Source organism: Amphiura filiformis, chromosome 12, assembly GCF_039555335.1.
Source record: "Amphiura filiformis chromosome 12, Afil_fr2py, whole genome shotgun sequence".
Lineage (NCBI taxonomy): Eukaryota > Metazoa > Echinodermata > Ophiuroidea > Amphilepidida > Amphiuridae > Amphiura > Amphiura filiformis.
The window spans coordinates 247,396-273,026 of NC_092639.1; the positions used below are offsets into that span (position 1 = coordinate 247,396).

General features: G+C 37.1%; 2 protein-coding genes across 2 annotated transcripts in view; one reads left to right on the forward strand and one right to left on the reverse strand.

Annotated features, from left to right (window-relative positions):
* The window catches only part of LOC140165612 (ubiquitin-conjugating enzyme E2 T-like), a 264,610-nt gene that overhangs the window by 34,018 nt on the left and 204,961 nt on the right, over positions 1-25,631 (reverse strand). The gene's annotated exons all lie outside the window — the stretch shown is intronic.
* The window catches only part of LOC140165603 (DNA-directed RNA polymerase III subunit RPC2-like), a 49,350-nt gene that overhangs the window by 7,457 nt on the left and 16,262 nt on the right, over positions 1-25,631 (forward strand). The window contains exons 3-18 of the mRNA XM_072188887.1: positions 757-846; positions 1,239-1,303; positions 1,689-1,865; positions 2,584-2,793; positions 3,434-3,515; positions 5,374-5,523; positions 6,314-6,430; positions 6,597-6,734; positions 8,415-8,576; positions 9,856-9,966; positions 10,549-10,638; positions 20,759-20,921; positions 21,618-21,771; positions 22,438-22,611; positions 22,767-22,894; positions 24,797-24,882. Of these exons, the coding sequence (XP_072044988.1) occupies positions 757-846; positions 1,239-1,303; positions 1,689-1,865; positions 2,584-2,793; positions 3,434-3,515; positions 5,374-5,523; positions 6,314-6,430; positions 6,597-6,734; positions 8,415-8,576; positions 9,856-9,966; positions 10,549-10,638; positions 20,759-20,921; positions 21,618-21,771; positions 22,438-22,611; positions 22,767-22,894; positions 24,797-24,882 (2,097 nt within the window). The remainder of the gene's footprint in view (positions 1-756; positions 847-1,238; positions 1,304-1,688; positions 1,866-2,583; positions 2,794-3,433; positions 3,516-5,373; positions 5,524-6,313; positions 6,431-6,596; positions 6,735-8,414; positions 8,577-9,855; positions 9,967-10,548; positions 10,639-20,758; positions 20,922-21,617; positions 21,772-22,437; positions 22,612-22,766; positions 22,895-24,796; positions 24,883-25,631) is intronic.

Consider the following 25,631-nt stretch of genomic DNA (forward strand, 5'->3'; position numbering starts at 1 on the left):
TATTTCACAACTGAATTTAATGCAATTGTACTTTATTTTGTTGATCTAAAATATATATCATGCAAAAAGCAAGGCCTACATGTACTATCCGAATATAAAAATGTAATAAAGCAGACAAGTTAGATCAATGGATAAGGGGCCTAACTATGTTGCGAAAGGTTGCGGGTTCGAACCCTGGCTGTGGTTTATTGCGCTTCTGTAATTATATGCACAATGCAGAAGAACAAGTCCTGACCCCATCCCTCCCCATCTAACAAAAACAGAAAGTGGATAAAAATAACATAATAGGACTTCATCAATCTTATGTTTTGTTCTGATGTGTGCAAAACAATGAACTATTATTTAAAATTCTCGTGTGAAAGATTTTGAAAATATCTTCCCTAGGAGGAGTATGGATTACAGATTGAATGAACTCATTAGGCAACTCTCCATTTGAGAAAGATTCAACCTGAATCTTCTACAGAAGGACTGTGAGTTTCAAATAGGATTGGTTAATGTGCTTATTCCATTTCAAATTCAGGGGGTGTGTCTTTACATGCCTTAAGGGCCCGTTCATGCTTCACTGCTTCTGCGTTGAGTTACCGATATATTGATCATTTTCTGCCGCAACTCAACGCAATGCACTGCAAATCCTGTTAAAACAAATTTAACTGCATGCAGTATTTTGTGAAGAGACTGCAATGCGGGTAGCGCAACTCACCACAACACAGATGCAGTGAAGCATGAACGGACCTTTACTCTGTTAATTTGTTTCAGGACAAGTGGAAGTTACTGCCAGCATTCTTGAAGGTGCGGGGTCTGGTGCGCCAGCATATTGATTCATTCAACTACTTCATCAATATTGAGGTAAGGTATTTAATAAAATAGTATTGAATATTAAAGATCACTTGAATCCCTTGACAAAAACATTTGCACAATTGCTAACAACTGGTCACTTTGGCCACCTTGTCTTTTTATAAACCATGTTCATCATTTAAACCTAAGAAGTTTCATTTTACTCCATTTTTTTAAATTCAATCATTTCAAAATTGTAAAATTTTCAAAATGAGTATAAACAAGCCACAATGCCACAATATGTTACTTTAGTAACCTCATTCACAAGTGACTTATCCTGCTTTTGAGCCACTTTTCTCTAAACCCTACAATTTCTGAAATGATTTCCAAATCAAAAACACCTCCATAATCATTTTTGTTTTAAATTACGGACAAAGAATTTCGATTGTGGTTCTCTCTTTCAGATCAAGAAGATAATGCTTGCCAATGAGAAAATAACCAGTGATGCAGATCCCACCTTCTACATGAAGTAAGTAGGGCACTTAAAGAATAAAAGTATTGTTTTCAGACCCATTGCCTGATAGAACATGGGAGATAGCGTTATTTTCAGTGGAATAATGAGGGGAAACCTCTATCTATGATTCTTGGATGTTAGATGGTTAGGATTTAAATATAGATTAAAAATTATAGGCACATTTAAGAGAATGAGCTTGTAAAATTTAAGCCCCAAAGAATTGCCTTTCTTACAGCATTTTTGATACCATTTCTTACAGCATTTCTGATTGGTTAATTGTGTGATATATTCATCTGAGTGACCAATTGAAATGCAGCTTATTAAGCTGTACAAGTGATTCTTATGCTTGTGTAATCAATTACTGCATTTGACTTTTAATGTAATATTTCATGCTTCCCAGGTATCTGAATATTTACGTGGGTACACCAGATGTTGAAGAAGGGTTTAATATTACCAAACCCATATCTCCACATGAATGTCGTCTGCGAGACATGACCTACTCAGCACCTATTACTGTTGATGTAGAATACACTAGAGGTCAGCAGAGAGTTATACGAAATAATCTGCCAATTGGGAGGTAGGATATTATCATGATATATCATGTGATTACTCTATTTTGTGATAAAATTCTTAAATCAACTCGGTGAAGATGAACAGGATAGAATGTCCTGCTCGCTGAAGCGATGAAGTTGTTTGTTCCAGGTTGCTTCTTGCTGGTCTGCTATAAATCAATTGCTTGCTATGAAATAAAATGCTGTGCAGCACCAAATATTACTAAATCAGCCAAGAAATCAACTCTTCTTTTGTATGTAGATAGACAAAGTTCAACAAATTATGTGCTTACGCGCATTAAATTTCCCAGTGTACGCTCATTTTTTTGTAATATTGAGAAACAAATGAACATTTTACCAATCAAAGTAGAACTAGACAACAAATAAAGACAAATCCCGACTGGCACACAACCCAACTTGAATAAAAAAGCAAAAAAACAATGGAATGTGCCGGCATGGGATTCGAACCCACAACCTTCCGATCTGTAGATGGACGCTCTATCCATTAGACTACCAGCTCCCACTGATAAACGGTGGTTAAAACTTGGTCTAATGTAAGCCGTCGGGGTATACAATACAGACAAGCAAATATTTCCACTCCTACAATATGCTGATTGGCCCTAATTGTTGGACACAGCAGAATCACAGTTGCCAAACCCGTCATTTAGTAGCCCAATTGTGCTACTTCTGAATTTCAACTGGAATAGCCAATTGTTAATCTCTTGACTTTACTTTGCATTCCAGAATGCCCATCATGCTTCGTAGTTCAAACTGTGTCTTGACCGGCAAAAGTCCAGCAGAGATGGCTAAACTAAATGAATGTCCACTTGACCCAGGCGGCTACTTCATCTGCAAAGGTGTGGAAAAAGTCATACTTATCCAAGAACAATTGTCAAAAAATCGTATGATTGTTGAAGCGGATAGAAAGGGCAATGTGTCATGCAACGTGACAAGGTAAGCTTATGCCAGGACAACAATCTGTACAATAATTCTTACCATAAATGTGCACTATGTCGTACGTAAATGAACATTTTACCCACACGCAACTACCGTATTAACATGATTAAGCGCTTTGTAATTGGTTTGCTAGCTGATCGGTATTCGAATACTTTGTTAAAATTATATTTTGTTTTAAGAAAATAGTATTATACAGATGGACTCAAAATAAAAATATGTGACAATACTCAAATATTGAAAGTGCAGCATGTATATGGGAAGAAAAAGAAGATTAAGGTCATGTCTTTCATAGTGGACAGGGTATGTGGATTTCAACTGGAATAGCCCCATATTAATGCCTGTTTCGGATTTATACCATCCCAAACTTTAAATGTAAATATGGAAAATAAATGTTCAGGGGGATAGTATATTGTTCACTTGAGCGATATTGCTCGGAGTCTAAAATTATTTAATTTCAAACATGGCCATCGCATGTGTAAAAGTGATGAGTACAAGTCATAGTACAGATCATCAGCTCAATGCTCTTGAAAAGAAGGTATGTAAGACCTCAGGTGAAAATAGCATTTTCCCACAAGCAATCTGATGTAAGCTTTGATGTCCAGATGAAACAAAACATGTCAATCTTTTCTTCTTTCAGTTCTACGCATGAGCGCAAAAGTCGTACCAATGTGATCTTTAAGAAAGGCAGGCATTATCTGAAGCACAATACAGTGTCTGAGGTAGGTAGAATTATAGGTGTAGAAGGTGTCTTCCAACTTGTTTACTTGCTTATGCAAGTGCTGTTCCCAAACCACATTCAGTTCTCCAGATCCTGCTGTCTTGCATTATATCGTTATGAATTCGGCAGAGACGAATCGAGAATTTTGAGCAAATTGAGTTTTTGTATGCTTATGATTATGTTTCAGGTTATCTTTTATTTCCACCAAAAAATATTGGTAAATCTTACTCACCGACGTAGTTATTGAAATTTTGATTTGGACGAATCGTGCCTAAGTGCGATAAATGAATTTGGCAGAGAGACGAATCGTATACTTGGCTGTACAAATCATGTTGATTTATAATATTGTATATCGGGAAACCCCGAATTTTCTATATTACATGTCCTATGCTAATATATTTGATACCAACGTATAGCTGTAGGTATCTTCTATCCAGTGATACCAAAATAAGTACAAACATTCCCCACATGATATTTCTGTGGTGTAATAATGTGAGTGCGCGCCCGTGAAATTGGAAAATCCCGGAAAATCACACGCAAAATATAGGCCAATATTGTTATTTTTACTTTAAAATGCTTGAGTTTTTGCTAAATATTACAGGGATGACTATTTATAACTTATATAGCAAGTTAAGTCTACATAACCTTGAACAACACACTACATTTTAACATATACAAAGACAAAAGAAGTTGATTAGGCCAAAAAAAAAGTTGTTTGTTTGTCCTCCACTGCCCGCTCCTCAGATTAAGGCCTGACCAATATTTTTTTTTTCTTCAATTTTTTTTTATTTTATAAAAATAAGTAAAATTCCATTTTTTTTTTCAGATTTGGAGTATCTCTGGACCTAGCTAGAGCTAAATACTAAGATCATTCATGGTTGAAAATTAAAAATGCCCCACAAAAACATTTTGTGTCTTCAATATGCAAAGTTATAACTTGTGTTCATGTCATAGTCTATTATTTTAGTGACTTCAAAATACATTGGATTTGAAATCATTAAAAGACTATGACATGAACACAAATTATAACTTAAACAGCATATTAAAGAATCAAAATGTTTGGTTTTTTTAAGTCACCATGAATGATTGTAGCATTTAGCTCTAGCTAGGTCCGAAAAAAAATTTAAAAAAAAAAAGAATCCACTACCAAGACATCCTCTTTCAAATCTGTGGAGGACAAACAAACAATTATTTTTTTGGGCCTTAGACCAGACTCCACCATGTTTGTGACCATCCACCACAATCTCAGTGTAAAGTTGCCAGTGCTTATTCACAGATATTGCCTAATAAAACTCAATAAAAAACAAAGGACTTTCAAGAGCAAAATTGGCTTTATGAGCACCTATTTCTAAACCAATTATGACAAGTGATATATCACTTTAGAAACATTCCAACCGTTGAGTTGATGTTCTTTGTTTGAACAGAGAAGATCCTGCATTGGCAGTGGTATGTCCTTTGTGAATGGGGACAGAATTGAATACAGAGCAGCATACCATAAAAACTTGATAGTTGGCATATGTGCTTACTATCTGGGGCTTTTGAAAACGTGAAATTGTACCAAAGTCCGACACACATTTGCAAGTTTACTTGTTCATATATATCTATGTGTATCGATGATTTGCTCAAAACCCTTTACACTTTTGTGTATGGGGCTCTTTGCATGTTTTAAAAGCGCTCAATAGTATTCACATATGCTAACTATCGACTTTTTACGTTAGTATCTCTTCAAACAAAGAACAGCAACTCACCAATTGGAAGGTCTCGAAACCATCAACTTATGACTTAGGCTCATTTTGTGGGAACAGGTCACATATAAGAAAAAGTGATAAGCACCTTCTTCTCTGCTCTTGTCTTTCTAGGACATTCCTATAGCAGTAGTATTCAAAGCTATGGGTCTTGAGAGTGACCAGGAGATAGTACAGATGATAGGCACAGAGGAGAGTGTCATGGCGATATTCTCACCCAACCTAGAAGAATGCCACAGATTACAAATCTACACACAAACTCAGGTAATAAATAGATTCATGACTTTATTCACTTTTTAAATTTAAATAGATAAATAAAAAAAAATAAGGATTTATATAGCACCTTTTTCCAGATCTTGGAGGATTTAAAACACTGTAATTTTGCTGCCATGATGAATCATCACAATCAGATTGCATCAACTTGGCTGGTTGCTGCCAAACCTGGTGCAAACCTATCCGTACTTATATTGTAACATCCACCAATTATTTGTGCAACTCCCCAAATTCCATTGGGTGAAGGAAGTTTTTGATAGCCAAACAACTAATCACCAATTACTTGAAAGCAGGAGGAAACTGGAGATCCCAAAAAAACCTGCAAGAACGAGCATGGAACCAGGATAAACCAAGTGCACATACAGTCCTTGGGCATGGCCGGGGCTTGAACCCGGGACCTCAGTGGTGTAAGGTGAGGGAAGAACCCCTGCTCCAACTCGCTCTCCCAGTTGGGGCAGATAGAATGGTGTAGACACAGTTTAGCATAGCACATGCGCTTTGTTTAATCTGGGATGTACAGTCACATGCTTTTGTGAGTTTACGCAAATGTAATTTGGGACTTTATTTAAGCTTGCAGTTAGAAAAAACAAATCCACTATGAAAGTCTGGAAAAGAGACTAAGAGACATCAGCAAGCACTCAAACCAGTGAAACCCAGTGAAAGTAGATAAGATGTAAAATCTTCCGATGTGAGGGATGAAATATTGCAATGAGTAAAAATTCACTTGGTTTTTGTCAAGCAAAATATCCAAATTATTTATCATTCACATTTATTCCAACAGGCACTGAAGTACATTGGTGGCAAAGTACGACAAAGACGTATGTGGGGAGGACCTAAGAAAACCAAAGTAGATGAAGCAAGGGAGTTACTAGCTACAACCATATTAGCACATGTACCAGTAAGTATGGGGGTCAGAGGTCAGGGGTCAAACCATAGTATGTGGGGAGGGCCTAAAAGTCAAGAGGGCAAGCGGTCCTCAGGCATAAACATCTGTTTAGTCATCAAAATATATGAATGAACCCCTAAGTAATACACTTCATGTTATATTGCATTTCTCCCTGCAGGTCTTACAATTCAACTTCCGTCCAAAGTGTGTATACTTAGCCCTGATGGTGAGACGTGTCATCCACGCACAGGGGGATTCCTACCATATAGATGACAGGGACTACTATGGCAATAAAAGATTAGAACTTGCTGGACAGGTAGGTTATAGGCATGTCAGGGGGATCCCTACCATATAGATGACAGGGACTACTTTGGCAATAAGAGATTAGAACTTGCTGGACAGGTAGGTTATATACATGTCAGGGGGATCCCTACCATATAAATGACAGGGACTACTATGGCAATAAGAGATTAGAACTTGCTGGACAGGTAGGTTATAGGCATGTTAAGGGGCTACCTTATCATTTTTTTTTTTTTTTTTTTTTCATTCATATTTTATTTTGCCAATCACCAATCAGTAATACAATGTACAAATGTAATTCAATAATGATAAGCAGAAGCAATAATAATGATAATGATAATAATATAAATCATGGTAATAAATAACTAATATAATAACAATAGTAACATTGAATCAACCTGAAAAAATAGGGTTAAATCAGGGGTAGGTAAAGGTAAAATCATAATGGAGCAATGCTCACAGACCAAAGTGTCCATCTTTTTCCCTTGGCATTTTGGGCCAGACTCCTGAATTAACCTGTAGTCAGGGTTAGCCACTCCCTCCGCTCAAGTCTGTTTTACCGTCACAGCGCTATATCATGACGGTACCCATTTATGCACCTGGGGGTGAAATAAAAGAGAGGTGAAGGGCCTTTCTTATTTGCATAACACAATGGCACCTCCAGGCTCCACAAGAGTTCGAACTTTGCAAACCCCCAAAAAAAAATGAGTCAAGAGCCCATACCCTAAGGCCACAGTACCCTTAAGGGAAGTCTATAATTGTTTTTGTCGACAAGGGCAAGTCTGTGGCTCTTTTCGTCACCAATCTTTCAGTGGACAGGGGGCAGCTCACTTCAGTGGCTCTTATCAGAGCCACATAATCTTTAGAGGCTATAGTGGCAGCCTACTTTTTGCAACTCCTTTCAGGGCCACCAAGATTTCAGTTGACAAAGGGCAGTTTGCTTGAACAGCTCTTTGCAGAGCCACCACATCTTCAGTAGGAAAGGGGCACCTCAGAGAAAATATTGTATTCTTCCCAGAATTCTTTGCAACATGATGCATCACCTCATTACATCAAATGACACTCCCATTACTTTGTACAGGTTCCTTTTGTATTCATTTTGAGAATAGACTGGCCAAGACTGGCCAAACATGGGTCGATAGTCAAGATATAAACATATTTGTGCTTGTGCTCTGATTTGGATGTGCTCTGTTCATGGAGGTACATTTTGTCACTATCAAGTATCGAACCATATTGATAGCAAATCAGTGCAGAAAATTGATATGAGAGAAATGCATTATGATAAACAACTCATTTCAGGGACATTGTTTCTAATATCATGGCAAGGGATAGCTGGCTATGATGCTCTGTAGACAGGCATTCTATGACATCGATGAGCAGGAAAAACCCTATGTACTTGTACATGTAGCCCTTGAACATGTTTAAAACAAAACATCCAATAGGTTACATTGGAGAATTTGCTTTAAACATGTTCAGGGACTATAGCACACAGGTGGTGTTTGCTGCCCAACGATGTGCAAAATCTGTCGGTAGTTTTGTCCTGTAGAAGTCTGAGCTAATAATATTCTGACCAAAGCATGACAATTTTACTTAATGGCAAATCCATTGAAACCCTCAGCCTCTGGCTCATTCTGGATGGCATCAGTATTCCGTGAATAAAAAAAATAACTTGTATCTTTTCTTGTTTTTACTTCAGCTCTTAGCTTTACTGTTTGAAGACTTGTTCAAGAAATTCAACACTGAGCTGAAGAAGATAGCAGATCAAACAATTCCCAAACCCAGAGCAGCTCAGTTTGATATCGTCAAACATATGAGACAAGATCAGATTACTAATGGCCTTATTCATGCAATATCAACGGTAAGTATACTCATTTATTCAGATACAAAGTAAATGGATTTCTTTAAGTGGTCCCAGTATGAAACCCTGTGTAACTCCACCTACAATTCCCAGACCCAGAGCAGCTCAGTTTGATATTATCAAACAGACCTGCCAACGATTACGGGAATTCGTTAAAAATATGTAAGTGTAGGTTTTTTTCCAAACCAAAAAACATACGGTTTTGACCATTGTCCAAAAAAAAATACAAAAAGTCCCATTTCAAAATGGCTGCGAGTGTAGACTATAAAACACAAGCCCATGCCAATCTCGTAAACCAGGGCATCCCTGATTGGTGCATGGGTATGTAACAAGGACATATTAACCAATCAAAATGCACTAGGTACCCTGCGAGAGTCATGATGGCCGCCATCGATACATGCATTGAGGAGCGAGTCCAACAAAGATAGTTTCCATCAGTTTGAGCGTGGAATTTTTAAATTTGGCTCTGAATTTTGTCAACATACAGTCGTCTCGGAAAGGGGAACATCATGCACAATGTGGTAGTGTGGATTTCAGCATCTTCATTCCTCATAAGCAGTTTTGAAATTTACCTTTACTGCACATCCAAGATGGCCGCTCATGTCATGGCAGCCATCTTGGATGCATATAGGGAAGGGAAATCTATTCATGGGTTGTGCGCAAGAAGTGTTAATTGGTGTGTTCAGGTAGCATCAGACAAGTAACAATAATGTTGTGTTACAACTTGAGTACAAATAAATCTAGTATTAGTTGAGTGTTCTTAAGATACGCAGAGCATTAAAGCCATATTATAACATTTCTGTAAGAATAGATTAGTATTTATTTTCCATAAAATGTTAGCTTTTACTGTCAGATTTGTCCCCTTTTAATTTTGAGCCAAACAAGTGAGGTAAACCATAGAAAATTGGAATTTAGGCCTACTACCAGCGCCATGCATGTTACTCCAGCGGTTGTAATACTGGCACGATCCTCGGGTGCGTGTGTCTGTGTATCCCGTGCGTGTGTCTGTGTATCCCGCACGCCGTGTACGCACTGTGCATACGTGTTCTACTAATATTTCCATCGTAATAATAAAACGCCGGTTCCATCGTTTTATTCAAAATCTCGGATTTTGACAAAACTATAGCACCTAAAGTCTTGATTTTTGCAGAATATCTTTATTGACTATAATTAAAGTACATTACAATCGTGTAAAAACCAGAATTAAAATTTTTTTTGAGGGCGTTCTCCTCAGCAAATGTTATAATATGGCTTTAATATACCTCCTTTATGCATACAGGGCAATTGGTCAGTGAAGAGATTCAAGATGGAAAGAGCTGGTGTAACACAAGTTTTATCTAGATTGTCATATATATCAGCACTAGGTATGATGACACGTATATCTAGTCAGGTAAGGATTGATTGGTTGATTGATTGATTGGGGGATTAATTGATCGATTGTGTGGTTGATTGCCCCTGAATTGTTGTTTAATGGTTTATGGAATGGTGTGAGGCCGTAGTGGTCAGCGACAACCTGTAAAGTGTGCTGAGGCTTGTGGATCAACGTCTAGGCGTTGTGCCTGTGTGTAGCGCACTATAAATCACTATACGCTACGCTTACGCGCTGATTGCGTGGTTGATTGCAGTGTCATAAACTAGGGGAAGGAGAGGATCCAAACACCATCTTAGAACCCCCAAATGTATACAAGTGTCTATAAAAGTGTCAAGATTCTGCCCCCTTTGAGGGAGGAGGGAGTAGTGAGTCAGTCAGTCAATGATTGAGTGACTAAGACCCAATATGTCAGAGTTCAACGTGTCCAAAAACTGCCCCATAATGAATTTCAAATTTTAATACAGAGTTGGCTTGTAAATTTTAACAAACCAATATTTCATTGGAATATTTGCTTTACTCAGGACAAATCTTATAAGTAATTATATTTAGAGATTTAGTTTAGCTTCTGAAATTCACTAATTTGATTTGTTTTGTTTTCAGTTTGAAAAGACAAGAAAAGTGAGTGGCCCTAGATCATTGCAACCATCACAGTGGGGTATGCTATGTCCATCTGACACCCCAGAAGGAGAGGTAAGACATCAATGTGTCCCCAGGGTCTTTCCAGGGTGGTGGTGTGAGTGGGGTAAGACATCACATAAATGTGTCCCCAGGGTCTAGATCATTGCAACCATCACAGTGGGGTATGCTATGTACATCTGACACCCCAGAAGGAGAGGTAAGACATCAATGTGTCCCCAGGGTCTTTCCAGGGTGGTGGTGTGAGTGGGGTAAGACATCACATAAATGTGTCCCCAGGGTCTAGATCATTGCAACCATCACAGTGGGGTATGCTATGTACATCTGACACCCCAGAAGGAGAGGTAAGACATCAATGTCCCCAGGGTTTTTCCTAGGGTGGTGGTGTGAGTGGGGTAAGACATCACATCAATGTGTCCCCAGGTCTAGATCATTGCAACCATCACAGTGGGGTATGCTATGTCCATCTGACACCCCAGAAGGAGAGGTAAGACATCAATGTGTCCCCAGGGTCTTTCCATTGTGGTGGTGTGAGTGGGGTACACTTGCATCAACTTGATGCATACCTGCCAACTACTCCAATTTTCGCGGAGTCACTCCGATTTCCCGAGTTTTAAACCCCCAAAAATCGGAGTACTCCGATTTTCTGGAAAAAAAATTTAAAAAAATTTTTCCCAAAGTTTTTGGCGACTTTGGAGAACCACTGGACCTATTCTGAAGTGCTAGGATCATTCACAGTTTATTTGAAAAAAAATTACAGTTTACAACAACAACAACAAAACTGCATTTATATAGCGCCTTACGAAACACCTCAAGGCGCTTTACAGAGAATATACTAAAATACTTAACTTACAACTTAATACAACTTAAATTATACAACTATATATATTACAAGACGTGATTAAAATACTAGTTAAAAGACCAAATGTATTGTTATCCTTAAGGTAGTATTATCGGCAGTGTTCGAATTTAGGAAAAATAAATGGTTGTCCCACGGACAACCAGATTACAATTTCTGGTTGTCCGTCTAAGTTTTTGGTTGTCCGTAGGCCTACAAATGTGACTTTTGGCTAGATTTATGGTTGTCCGGCGGACAACCAAATCAGTATTTTTGGTTGTCCTGCAACTTTTTTAGTTGTCCCGGGCAACCGGACAACCAAAATTTCGAACACTGATTATCGGCTACGGTGTCATGCACAGATTTGGTTGAAAATGATACAGGATGTGTAGTTGGGTGAGAAAAACTTGCATGCCAAATTTTACTTTTTGCCAACAAAGCGTTTTTGAGTTATGCCATTTTTTATCATTAAGAAACCCCATTGAATTTGTACATAAAGTGCATTTTGACACTAAGCCTCGTTCACTAAAATTGGTAAATATTTGAAAATGGATACTATGTTTCAATATTATTTTTGTGTGCTTTATATCTCCTTTATAGAACTGCTTTTTGGATCTTTTTATTACAAAAATGTTACCAAATAATTTTAGTGACTTTTTTCCAATATATTGGCCAGTAATATTAAAGGGGATATTTGAAGGTAATGTTAGTACTTGCTCAAATTTTCTTGATTTGATCTAGAAACACTGAATGACCCAATTTCATAATTATTGTCTGAGCTAACCATAGGGCTAATTTTAACAAACAAGGTGTCATATAAAAGGTTGTTAAATTTAGAAACTTTTCTCGCCAGCTTTTTTTTAATAAAGTATTTCTATTTTAAGTTATGGGTGTTTCTAGATTTCCCTAATTTAAAAATGGAAAAAATCATTTTTCTCAAAAAATGAACACTTTATCAAAAAAATCTGGCTGGAGAATTTAGATATTAGGCTTATTAACCACCCCTCAAACTATGGACACCATATCACATTCCCTCTGGGCTAGCAATAATTATTTGTATAAAAAATTAGGGAATTTTCATAAAATAAAGAAAAACATAAGAAATGATTCAATTTTCATGAAACATTAAAAATAAGTGGAGTAAAGACTTATCTTCAATTGGTTATACATTTGATGTGGATACATAATTCTGATTTGATATAGTGGCTATTTTCCTGCATGGGCCTATTATCCGAGGCTCCTACCTTAATATGCAAACCACTAACTAATGTTTACCTCTTCATCTAGCACATATTATAAATGCATGGAAAACCAATAGATGTATAATATATGGTCCTGTGTCACAACCTGGGGTACCTTTGTGTTACATAGTAAAAAAATGAAATGGTTCAAATATTTTACCTACACATCTCATTTGAAGTGGTTCATCCTTCTGAGCATTTTGACACCTTTTTATGGAAATCGGTTAAAAATGAGAGAGTGCGGCAAAAACAATCACAAAGTAGGGAGGATGTAACCCCACCTCTTTTTTCCACATTTACAATCATTCTGAGCAAGTATTGGTCTTTTAAATGAACTTCTGTATTTATTTACTTGGTTTAGATGTCTGGGAGTTCATTTAGACATTTTTTACTAGATTCAAATTTTTCAAAGGGTTTTAAATCAAATTTACAATATGAATCCCTCCCCTAATCCTCCTCCCCTAATCCTCAGCCACCCTTGGCACATTTCATGCCAAACGTCATAAGAAAATAATTGAAAAATATTTTAAAACAGGATAAAAACATGAGTAATATAGAATAAATTAGCCTTAATTTAAGACCTAATTGAATCTTCTAAGTGAAGGAATACTCAAGAGACAGTGTTTTGAAATCGAAACTGCACATCAAAATGTAACAAAGCCACCTTTTTGGGTACCCCAGTATATGGCACAGGATCATATGTGATAGATGATCATATCAGTGTCCTATCAGTCATGCCTTGTTATAAAGCCAAAAAATCGCTTCAACGAATGATCGTTATGTACAAAAGTATAGGAAACTGCATTTTTAAAAGCACATTTTCTGTGTGAAGGAAGCATATTTTTCAAAATTTTAAAAACAGGTCCCAGAATGTTTTTTTATACATTTTTTCAAAGGTTGTAGTCATCAAATGTGTTGAAATTGTTGCTAGATATGGAGTATGTATAAAAAAAGAAAGCAATAAACAACAAGGTAAGAAAGTAAGAAACATAAAACAAAAAGGCATAAATAACCAAGAAAAAATAAGTAATGGCAAGTAAAGCAAAAGAAGTCCCATTCGGCATCCATTTTACCCACAAATTAATGACACTATTAACAAAATCCATTGCCCATAAATAAAATTATTTCATAAAGTTATCATTGAGGAATGTTTGATATTCATGCACGGTATGTGTACTCCTTTTCAATCTTTGAAGTAGCCAAACCTTCTCCGTGGACAGAGTGAAAAACGGGTACATTTCTTTAAAAGAGCATATCTGCAAAAGTTGTGAGCCGATTGATATGATTGTTTTGGTTTATTAAAGCTAACGACTCAAGGTTTCTTTACATACCAAAATATATTTGATCAACTTTTCAGAAATAGGAGAAAAAGAGGGAGCAATGAGGGGCCTCTTTTTTTTGGGACACCCTGTATCAATGTCCTATCAGTCACGTAGGCCTTGTTATAAAGCCAAAAAATTGCTTCAACGAATGATCGTTATGTACAAAAGTATAGGAAACTGCATTTTTAAAAGCACATTTTCTGTGTGAAGGAAGCATATTTTCAAAACAGGTCCCAAATGTTTTTTCACATTTTTTCAAAGGTTGTAGTCATCAAATATGTGTTGAAATTGTTGCTAGATATGGAGTATAAATCCCTCCTCAAATGCAAGCTGAAGTGTATAAAAGCCTAGGGCTTCATTTTCACCTTGTTCTTTATTGTTGTTTTTCTATCAAATTATAAGGGCTTATAAGGGTTTTTACAGTGTAGAAACCCTCTAGCTTCAGGGGCTTTGCCCCTCGAATTTCACCAGGGCTTTGCCCTGGACCCCAACAGGGCCCACTTGTACCCCCCCCGTCAGGGCGATACTACTGGCTTGCCCGCGCCTCCGTTCTCCGTGGACTCTGTTTTCTAGGTTTTCAATGTTGGCAGGTATGTTGATGTGACCCCAGGGTGGTAATGTGGGAGGATATTTTTGTCCAATATTGACACCACACAAAAAAAGAGTATGGACAGATTCAATAACTCCAGGGTCTTTCCCAGGGTAGTGGTATGGGTGGGGCACACTTGCTCTATTTGACACCACCCCAAAAGGAGGTAGGATGTCAAAGTGGCACCATTGTGATCAATCATCAGTTATTCTTTGATAATATTCACCAGTCAACCGAGGCATGTAGGTTTTTCACAATTGACTCTGTTAGCCGTCCATGCATGCTATCCCACATTATAATAGGATTCATCTGCTTTTTTTACAATCCAGGTGTTCCTCATTATTCTTGATCAAGGATACTATTTTACCCTTGCAATCGGTTTCTTGGCTTTGTGAACTCCATGAATGGCATTGTAGTCATATGTGAATGACCTGCATGTATCAATAATCAGTAAAATACAGACAGCTGATCCAGTACTGAAAGAGTTTTTCAACTAGTATTGTGCCCCAAACGAAATCATTCAAAACACAGCTGGAATTACAATGTATTTACTTCTTGTATTGTATTTATTATCAAAGGGGACTATGAGTCCCTTATATTTGTTCTAAACCACATATTGATTGTTAACTTAACCATGAATTTATTTTATCTTCATGGTTTCAACTTGTTCTCGTAAAATGGCTTCTTTCCTCTTTTCCCTCAGACCAAATCCAACCTTATTTGCTTTTTTTAACCAAATTCCACTTTAATTTAGTTTCTCTCCTGCACCCTTTGTCCCGTTCGCACCATGCCCGATTTGTCAACTTTCATGTCAGAGCACAAATTCACTCCGTCTAAATTTAGTAGCGTACTCAATTCACATTCCAAACTTCAGATAATTCATGTAACATTGACCTAAACCTGTGCTGCAAATGCAAATATTACGACACTAATTCAATTATTAATGAAAATGCCCTCCGCCAAAATAAATTTTCTTTATTCCACCACAACACCAGAAGTATTAACAAAAAGGCTAGTACTATTGTGGATTACATTTCGATTCTAAATCATGATTTTGACATTATAGGTTTTACAGAAACCTGGTTCAATTCAACCGATGAATCCAATTTAATTGACCTTGACAACTATGACAGAATAGACTGTATACGCCCCGCTAGATCTGGTGGAGGTGCGCCCTTATTTATCCACTCTAAACATAATTTCATTCAAAGACCTGACCTTAAAATAAAAGCCACTCACTGCGACTCTGTTTTCATCGAAATCCCTGATAAAAATATAATCGTTAGGCCATTTATAAACCAGAATATGTCGATTACCATCAGTTCATTTCTGACCTAGAATCAGCCCTGAATACCATCTCTAAAGAAAGGAAAAAATGTTTTGTCTTAGGCGACTTCAATATCGATCTCCTAAAATTTGACCATAACCATCAAGTCAATACATTCGTTAATCTGATGTACGCCTATTCATTTTTCCCTGTATTGATCGACCCACCGAGTCTACACAACCAAGACCGGTACTACAATCTCGCTAATTGACAATATTTTTACAAATGATACTGATAACCAAATAACTTCTGGCAACTTGGTTACAGACCTCTCAGATCATTTCCCAAATTTTATTTCTGTTAAAGGCTCTCGTTTTGATAACATTTCTCAACCTATAACTAAACAAACAAGGCAATTCAAACCAAATAATATTAAAGGTTTCAAAAACTCCCTGTCTATTGTCAATTGGGATTTTATACTCCACGACGATAATCCTGAAAACTCATACACGAAATTCATTATAAAACCACTGGCCTATTAGACATCCACTGCCCTATAAGAACAACTAAAATGTCCAAACGTAAATCACCACGTAAGCCCTGGATCACTACAGGCCTTGTTAAATCAATTAGAACTAAAGATAAACTATATAAAAAGTACATCTCTAAACCCACATCAGAAAATAAACTTAAATATACTAAATATAGAAATATATTAAATAATTTACTACGTACAGCCAAAAAATCCCATATTACCGCCCAAATTGAATCAAATAAATTTAACATGAAAGAAACTTGGAAAACATTGAATAATCTTCTAGGTAGAAACAGACGTACCAAATTACCCGACTTCTTTAAAGATAAAGATGGCAAAAAATTACCAATTCAACTGAAATAGCCGATAACTTCAATAATTTTTTTACCAACATAGGCACTAAGCTAGCTGAGAAAATAACTACTCCTGACGATGACTACATCTCTCCACTAAATTCATTAAATCAGCATAGCAGTATGTTCTTAAACCCAACATCCCCTGACGTAAATAATTAAAATAACTAAAAACTTAAGGCTAGCAACAGTAGTGGCTTTGACAATATAAGCACTAAACTACTCAAAACAATAATCAATGAAATAGCCCCTGTTCTCTCACATATTTTCAATAGGTCCCTACTCACAGGCATTGTCCCATCTTTACTCAAGATCGCAAAAGTAATACCAATTTTTAAATCTGGTGATAATCAGATTTGTAGTAATTATAGGCCGATTTCAATATTACCTTCTGTCTCGAAAAATACTTGAAAAAATAATATACACCCGGCTTTCTGATTTCATTGCTAAAAATAATATCTTAAGTTCCCACCAATATGGTTTTAGACCAAACCGGTCCACATACATGGCAATAAATGACCTTTACTGCAAAATTACAGGTGCGTTAGACGAAAAATGGCATAGTCTTGGGATATTCTTAGACTTAAGCAAGGCCTTTGATACCCTCAACCATGATATACTTCTCCAAAAACTAAATAGCTACGGTATCAGAGGTCTTGCCAATCTATGGATAAAAATTATCTTTGTGAAAGAAAACAGTATGTCGTTTATAACCACCAGAAATCTGCAGAAGGTGACATAATATGCGGTGTCCCCAGGGATCAATCCTTGGGCCACTTTTATTCCTTTTATATATAAATGACCTCCCACTTTCATCTCCTTCCTCCCATTTTATTATTTTTGCTGACGACACCAACATTCTTTTTTCCCACAAAGACCCAGAACAACTTGAAGAATTAATAAATAAAGAACTCAAGAAAATTTCGAACTGGTTTAAATTCAATAAGCTTTCATTAAATATAGATAAAACTAACTTCATGATCTTTAAAAATAAATACAACAATAAACCTGACCATAATTTTAACATTGAAATTGATAATAAAGATATCGAAAAAGTAGAAGTAACTAAATTCCTAGGTATTTTAATTGATAACAACCTTTCATGGAAGACCCATACATCCCATATATCAAAAATTGTTTCAAAATATAACGGCATAATTAGGAAAGTCCGACCATTTTTAAACCAGGATTCCCTCCAAACACTTTACAACACTCTGGTGCTACCATACCTATCCTATTGTACAATGGTATGGGGTGATAAAAATAATAGTAACTTGGAATCCCTTTTCATTATGCAAAAGAAAATCATCAGAACATGCACTTATTCACTTTGGCTGGATCATTCAACCCCTCTTTTCATTTCCTTAAAAAAACTAAAAATTCGTGATATTTACACGTTTCAACTAGCAACTCATATGTATCGTTACCACCATGACCTCCTCCCACAGGACTTACCAAATAATCATTTCATGACAAATTCTGAAATTCATAATTATGAGACCAGACAGGCCCTTGACCTTAACATCGTGACGACAAACACACTGCTAGCCAAAAACACAATTAAAACCCAGGGACCTACCACTTGGAATTCACTGAACGACGACATTAAAAACTCTTGCTCCCTATCCTCCTTTAAAACACGAATGAAAAATTATATCCTGGATCAATACCACTCTGAAACCGTCAATAACGAGTACGCATCAATCATGTAAATTTCCTTACCCCCCCCCTTGATGCTTTTTTTTCTGCACCCTCATTTTCATGGATGTTCTAGTTCATATCAAAGTAATTTTTGTCAAATATATTCATGTGGTATATGTATATGTACCTAATATGACATCCATATACTGTTTTTCTTTTCTTTGCAAAAATGTTATTTTCATATTTAATAAATTATTAAATTCTATGTTTTTCATTGTAATATTTTCATGTAACCTTGGGTGCCATCAGCCACACGCTCAGCGTTCTTGATGGCATCCACATCTCATATAATTTATAATGTATTTGATTATCTGTATTTAATAATAATTTGTATATATGTGAGAAGAAACCAAATAAACTTGAATTGAATTGAATTGAATTGTGGGGGGGTATGTTTATCCATTTGACACCCCAGAAGAAGAGGTATGACCCCGGGGTAAATAAATTTGATTGATTGCATGTGCGAGGCATATATATTCTTTGTCTATCTGATAGCCCAGAAGAGAAAGAGGCAGTGTGATCCAGAGTTTTCCCTAGGATGGTGGGTGGGAGTTAATGAAGTCAATTACTCCAGGGTGTGGGTGTCGGAAGGGTGTGCTTTGTCTGTCTGACACCCCACAAGTAGAGGTTCAAATATGTAACAGCAAAGCCAGTGAGACAAAAGGAGTGGTGAGTTTGTCTAGTTGATAATCTGATGCACAAGAAAAAGTGATTAGTAGTGCTCACCTTTGTTCCATAACCATTAAGGTATAGAACGTTTTTTGCTTTTGCTATAGCCCCTGAATGAAATGTATTTAATTATGTTTGTACTCACTCAGGTAGCATTTTGTGTGAATTTTACATCTGAATTAAGTGCTATTCTTTTTTTATGGGCATTTTAGTGTCTAAAATGGCCCAAAATGAGGGTTTTTCAATATTGCCGTCCATTTCTAATCGTCACCCCCATAGACTTTACATGTAAAATAAAAAGGCTCGTAAAAAATTAATAGCACTTAGTTCGGATGTAAAATTCACACAAAATGCTTTTTGAGTGATTACAAAGGTAATTAAATACTTTTCATTCGGGGGCTATGTGGAATTTTTTTTTTAATGTATTCCTTGTACAATGACATTTCACAATAAATGTCCATTGGAAACAAAGGTGTGCTAAACTCAACCAATTACTTGCTTTGTCATGTGTAAGAAATGTAACATATTGTGTAAATGTACTGCTATTTTATTTACAAAGTTCTAAAACAAATCCAATAATTGGTGATGTTGACATACATCAATTATGTTTCATGATGTAACACAGCACTTTCTCAAATTGAATGACCAGCTTTGTTCTTTCTTAGATCTGCTGCTTTCTATTGGTAGTTGACATAGATGGCGCTGTCCGAAACGGGTCATATATGTGCGGAAGGAAGTAGTTGTCACAATCCTGTTGGTTTCAATGTCCCTTAATATTTGGCTTTGTCCCATCTGATCATGTGATTGTCCTCAGCGACATGGTCCATAATTAGAGCAGATTTCTTTGGGGCCCTTTCAACTTACATTTTTCTTTGGGCCCTGGTTTAAGGTTTTTCCAAAGCTACATCCAGCTCAAATTTATGTTCTTTCATTCTCATGCCAAAGAGTCTTGAGGTTTCACCGATGTATGATTTTGGGCAACCTAAGCAGGGGATTTCATACACAAATCTGCTGTAGTTTTGATGCTCTGTTTATCTTTGGGGTGAAATAAACGCCCCCACCACTTTTTTTCAACCAAGATGTTTCAAAAATTCGATATTTCCATGCTATCTTGTGTAGTAAGCTTACCAAGTTGCTCACATGGTCATGAGTAGCAGCAATAAATGGCGAAAATCTGCATCCGAACCCGGAAGTGAACCAAAAGTCAGTGTCAAAAGGTCATAGTTCGTCATTTTAGCGTGACTTTTAAGCTTACCTAATGATTTTAACGGGAATTTCGTGCTAAAAATGACCTCTAATAACGCCCCCCCTTGGGAAAATGTAACGCCCGAGGCGTTTATTCGACTAAATACGGTATACATAAAAAGAACATATTTGCATGCTTTTATTCTTGCGGTAGCGGCATTGAGCGGAAAAGCGCAAAAATTAATGTACCGTGAAAATTTCCACTTTTACAGTAGTGGATTTTTTAAAGAACTTTGTTAATAATTTTAATGGACAATCCTGATGAATCTATTTGCAGATTTGAGACAAAATTACTGTTATTTTGTTACCTTTGTAGTTTGCAAGTAATTCAAATAAATATTATTTCCTGCATTTGCTATACCTCCCACCCAAGGCAGCTTATTTTAGCATGATATTTAACTCTCTTTTTTTCAGGCATGTGGGCTTGTTAAGAACCTTGCACTCATGACTCACATCACTACAGACTTGGATGAAGCACCGATCATTAAGCTAGCATTTAATCTTGGTGTGGAGGATGTCAGCCTGCTGTCAGGGGAAGAGCTAAGCTCTAAGGATGTACATATTGTCTTCCTTAATGGTAAAAATTGATTAAATGAATTGTAAAAAAGTACATGTTATTAATTCACACTTGTAAAAAAATTCAAGCTGAAAGCTAGAATCTTGTTGCTTCAATTAATATTATTTAATTTTTTTTAAGTGTTACTCCGTTAGGAAATTTATAAAAGAAAATGTATATATATCTCTTCTGTTTAAAATTTAAAAAGTTTTAAAGACTGGACAAAAAGTAACGCAGCCGTTACAAACATGTCTAAAGCTTTGGAAGTATTCACAATATTTTAACATAGAAAGACAGGTGGTTCATCCACGTGCATTTTGATACCTTGTTTGCCCAATTTTGTTCAATATTAACAATGCAGCAGTACAGAATCTTTAAAGAAAAAAATCTGAATTTAAAAGTTGTAGTACATTGTATTGATTTGAATCCAGCGCCATAACTAGTGTTAGGTTTTACATGCCACAATGCTTGCGTTTAATAACCATTGATCGCTGTATGTGCAATATTTATATTCGGGGTTTTGTCGTTCAAAATACTGCTGTTTTAATATTGAACAAAATTGGACGAATGAGGTATCAAAATGTGCATACATTATCCACCTGTCTTTCTATGTTAAAATATTGTGAATACCATTAATAGTTCTGAAGCTATAGGTATTTATAACAGCTGCGTTACTTTTTGTGAGGTTTTTACCATTTTTGTTTGTTTGTTTCCAAGGCAACATACTGGGTGTAATTAGAGATCATCAGCGTTTAATCCGCACATTTCGTTTGATGAGGCGGGCTGGCTACATCAGTGAGTTTGTCTCAGTGTGCCTAAATGTGACACAACAGTGTGTTTATATTGCATCTGATGGAGGCAGGGTGTGTAGGTAAGCAGTATTTAATCTCTACATTTCATTGCATGAGAAAATTTACCCACCCAAGCAGCCCGAGGAGTGTATGCCTCCCTACCTATTCATTTAGTCGGTATATTGTTGTTCAGTCAGCCATTATGTTGGCTTGATATAAAATCATTCAACACATGAAGTGTGCTGTAGTTCTTTGGTGTGTCTTTTCCTCTTAACATCCTACTCTTGGGTGCATGATCTGTCATCATGCATTGGCTGATTCAAAATGAAGTATGAAGCAATTTCCCTATATTAAAACTCTGTGCAGGATTTACTTATAATTCCCTGTACTCATGTTAGCCATTTAGGCCATATTACATCATTGGTGCTGTAACTTGAGATTAAGCATACATAAACATAATATGGAGTCATGTTGTTGGCTCATGGTGTAATCTATGGGCGTAGGCTATTGGTTATTTACAAACCTTGATTTGAGGTTAACAAGATTATAGTTTCAGACCAAGCAAGGTGTCTGTCGACCATCTGAATGAAAGAGAGCAATAATTTATTGTTTACTCGGGCCTAACCCAGCCATAAGTTCTTCCCAGTACCTCGCTAAATGTCCCCAAAATAAATGAAAATCTAATTACCACAATACTACCGAGAGACATGTTTATTGGTTTATGAACATCCGTGGTTTCTTTACAGACCATACATCATAGTTGATAAGAGCAAACCAAAAGTGACTAACAAGCACATCAAGGAACTCACCCGGGGTTTCCGTAGCTTTGATGATTTCCTGAGAGAGGGATTAGTGGAATATCTTGACGTGAATGAAGAGAGTGATTCAGAGATCGCCCTCTATGAGCAGTTAATTACAAGGTAAGGGGCCAATAAAAGGTTTGTGTAGCTTTTAGATTACATAATAATAGGTTTAGTGGAATATCTTGATGTGAATGAAGAGAGTGATTCCATCAACAAGGTAAATAAGGATTTTTTTCACATTAACCATTTATTATACTTTTCCAATTTTTCAGTGAAACAACACATCTAGAGATAGAACCATTCACTATCCTTGGGGTTTGTGCAGGTTTGATACCATACCCTCACCACAATCAATCACCAAGAAACACATACCAGTGTGCTATGGGCAAACAAGCTATGGGTAAGTTTACTGTGTGTGGGGGGTGGAGGGGTGTTTGTGCAGGTTTGATACCATACCTCCTCACCATAACCAATCACCAAGAAACACATACCAGTGTGCTATGGGCAAACAAGCTATGGGTAAGTTTACTGTGTGTGTGTGGGGGGGTGGAGGGGGTGTTTGTGCAGGTTTGATACCATACCCTCACCACAATCAATCACCAAGAAACACATACCAGTGTGCTATGGGCAAACAAGCTATGGGTAAGTTTACTGTGTGTGGAGGGGGTGTTTGTGCAGGTTTGATACCATACCCTCACCATAACCAATCACCAAGAAACACATACCAGTGTGCTATGGGCAAACAAGCTATGGGTAAGTTTACTGTGTGTGGGGGGTGTTGGGGTAGGTTTGATACCACACCCTCACCACAACCAATCACCTAGAAACAAATACCAGTGTGCTATGGGCATACAAAGGGGACTCAGTGCTGGAGTGAGTGACCCCATTTAAAATCTACACACCCTGTGTGGGAGATTATAAGGTTATGTCTGCCATAGGTGGTGTATGGATTTCAAATGGAATAGCATGTTCCATGGATACAAGGACCATCCCCATTTTATAAATCTGTGTAATGGGCTGCAAATAACATAAAATTAAATATTAAGAGTACATCCCCTATCAGTGATAAAACATATGTGCCCTGTTCATAGGAGAAAATGTCATAAAAATATGAATAATATGTGTAACATCTCCAGTTAACTGGTGAAAGTCAGATATTTTTAAATATCTGACTTTCACCAGTTAACCGAGAATGTTACACAAATGTTTAAAAACATCCGCATTTGCATAGTTTTACACATCTTCCCAGTTTAGAGGTAGTTTCATGTGGGGAAGGTGGGTAAACACCATCAATCAGGGACATGCATATGAGAAAACGTTATATAAAAAGGGGACACAAGGAAACCACTGTCATCCACACTTGCTGTACGGTGTGGATAGATCACAAATAGCAAAATGCATTCTAAACATTGTCAACAGTTGGGCAATAAGGTTATTAGTCCACACTCAGAGACGATACCTTATACTTCCCACAATGCATTCCTTCAATTTCATTTTCTTTACTGATTTACTATCTCGTGCAACATTGGTCGATAGTGACAAAAAGTACTTAATGAACAGAGCCCATCCAGATCTTGTAAAATGTGTTCATTTCTTGACTATTGACCAATGTTTAGCCAGTCTATTCTCAACAATCAACATGAAAAACAAAGGGAGCCTGTACAAAGGAATATGAGTGCCATTTGATGTAATGAAGTGATGCTCATGTTACAAAGGATTGTGGGAAGGATAAGATATCTTCTCTGGTCTAGCAGGAGCACACTCCCTCCGTGACTTGTTCCCCTTCTCTGGTCTAGCAGGAGCACACTCCCTCCGTGACTTGTTCCCCTTCTCTGGTCTAGCAGGAGCACACTCCCTCCGTGACTTGTTCCCCTTCTCTGGTCTAGCAGGAGCACACTCCCTCCGTGACTTGTTCCCTTCTCTGGTCTAGCAGGAGCACACTCCCTCCGTGACTTGTTCCCTTCTCTGGTCTAGCAGGAGCACACTCCCTCCGTGACTTGTTCCCCTTCTCTGGTCTAGCAGGAGCACACTCCCTCCGTGACTTGTTCCCCTTCTCTGGTCTAGCAGGAGCACACTCCCTCCGTGACTTGTTCCCTTCTCTGGTCTAGCAGGAGCACACTCCCTCCGTGACTTGTTCCCCTTCTCTGGTCTAGCAGGAGCACACTCCCTCCGTGACTTGTTCCCCTTTAAATTAAATAAGCCATCATCATCTTTTAAACCTATAATATACCTACATGTTTGCCCTGGTGTATCTGTACATATGTTGCTGTTATTATTTTTGAATCCTTGCTTCTCTATGCAGGTACTATTGGGTACAACCAAAGAAACAGAATAGACACATTGATGTACTTGTTGTCCTATCCACAGGCACCACTCTGTAAATCAAAGGTCAGTATGTGGTTGAGACAACAAATGTCAAATTTTCTTTAAAAATTCAAACATTTCAGAATAGTTCATATTCATGACCATATTTGGAATCAGCATGAAAAATGCATCAAAATGAGTATAAACAAGCCTAGTATTGGTTCAGTAGTTTTTGAGATAACTCTTGATTATTTGAGAATTTAATCTCAAAACTTTGACTTTTTATGTTGAAGCCTATGGCTAGCATGAAGAGCATAAATAATAATAGTTTCTCACTGATTAAATTACATAAATTTAAATGTTAATTGTTATTTAAATCTTGGGTTTCATCTCTGGCGACAACTGCAAATTTTGTTCTGCCTCGAATCAGCCAAATTTGCATGCTTAAGGAGCCTGATAAGAAGCCGCCATGATTCTGCTGCTTGACGCACATAATGGGGCTTCCATTGGGGCACTAAAGCCGCATATAAGGGCTTAAGATGCATAGCAAAGTATGTAATCAGCAGAACGTAAAATACCTGTACCCATGCGATTTATGTGGTGTTCAGGATATGCAATGGCAGGGTAATGGCAGCTTCCAAAACTATAACCTACTTCTGAAGCAGCTGTCAGGGCTCTGGTATGTATACATTTTTCTGGGCAGTAAATGATTTTTACATGAAGAGTACACATGTGTTGAGTGCACAGGCTACATATAGGGACAACATCACCTCATCTTTCCTCAATGTGCAAACAAGCATGTGCAATCACCTCACGTAGCTCCGTATTATGTA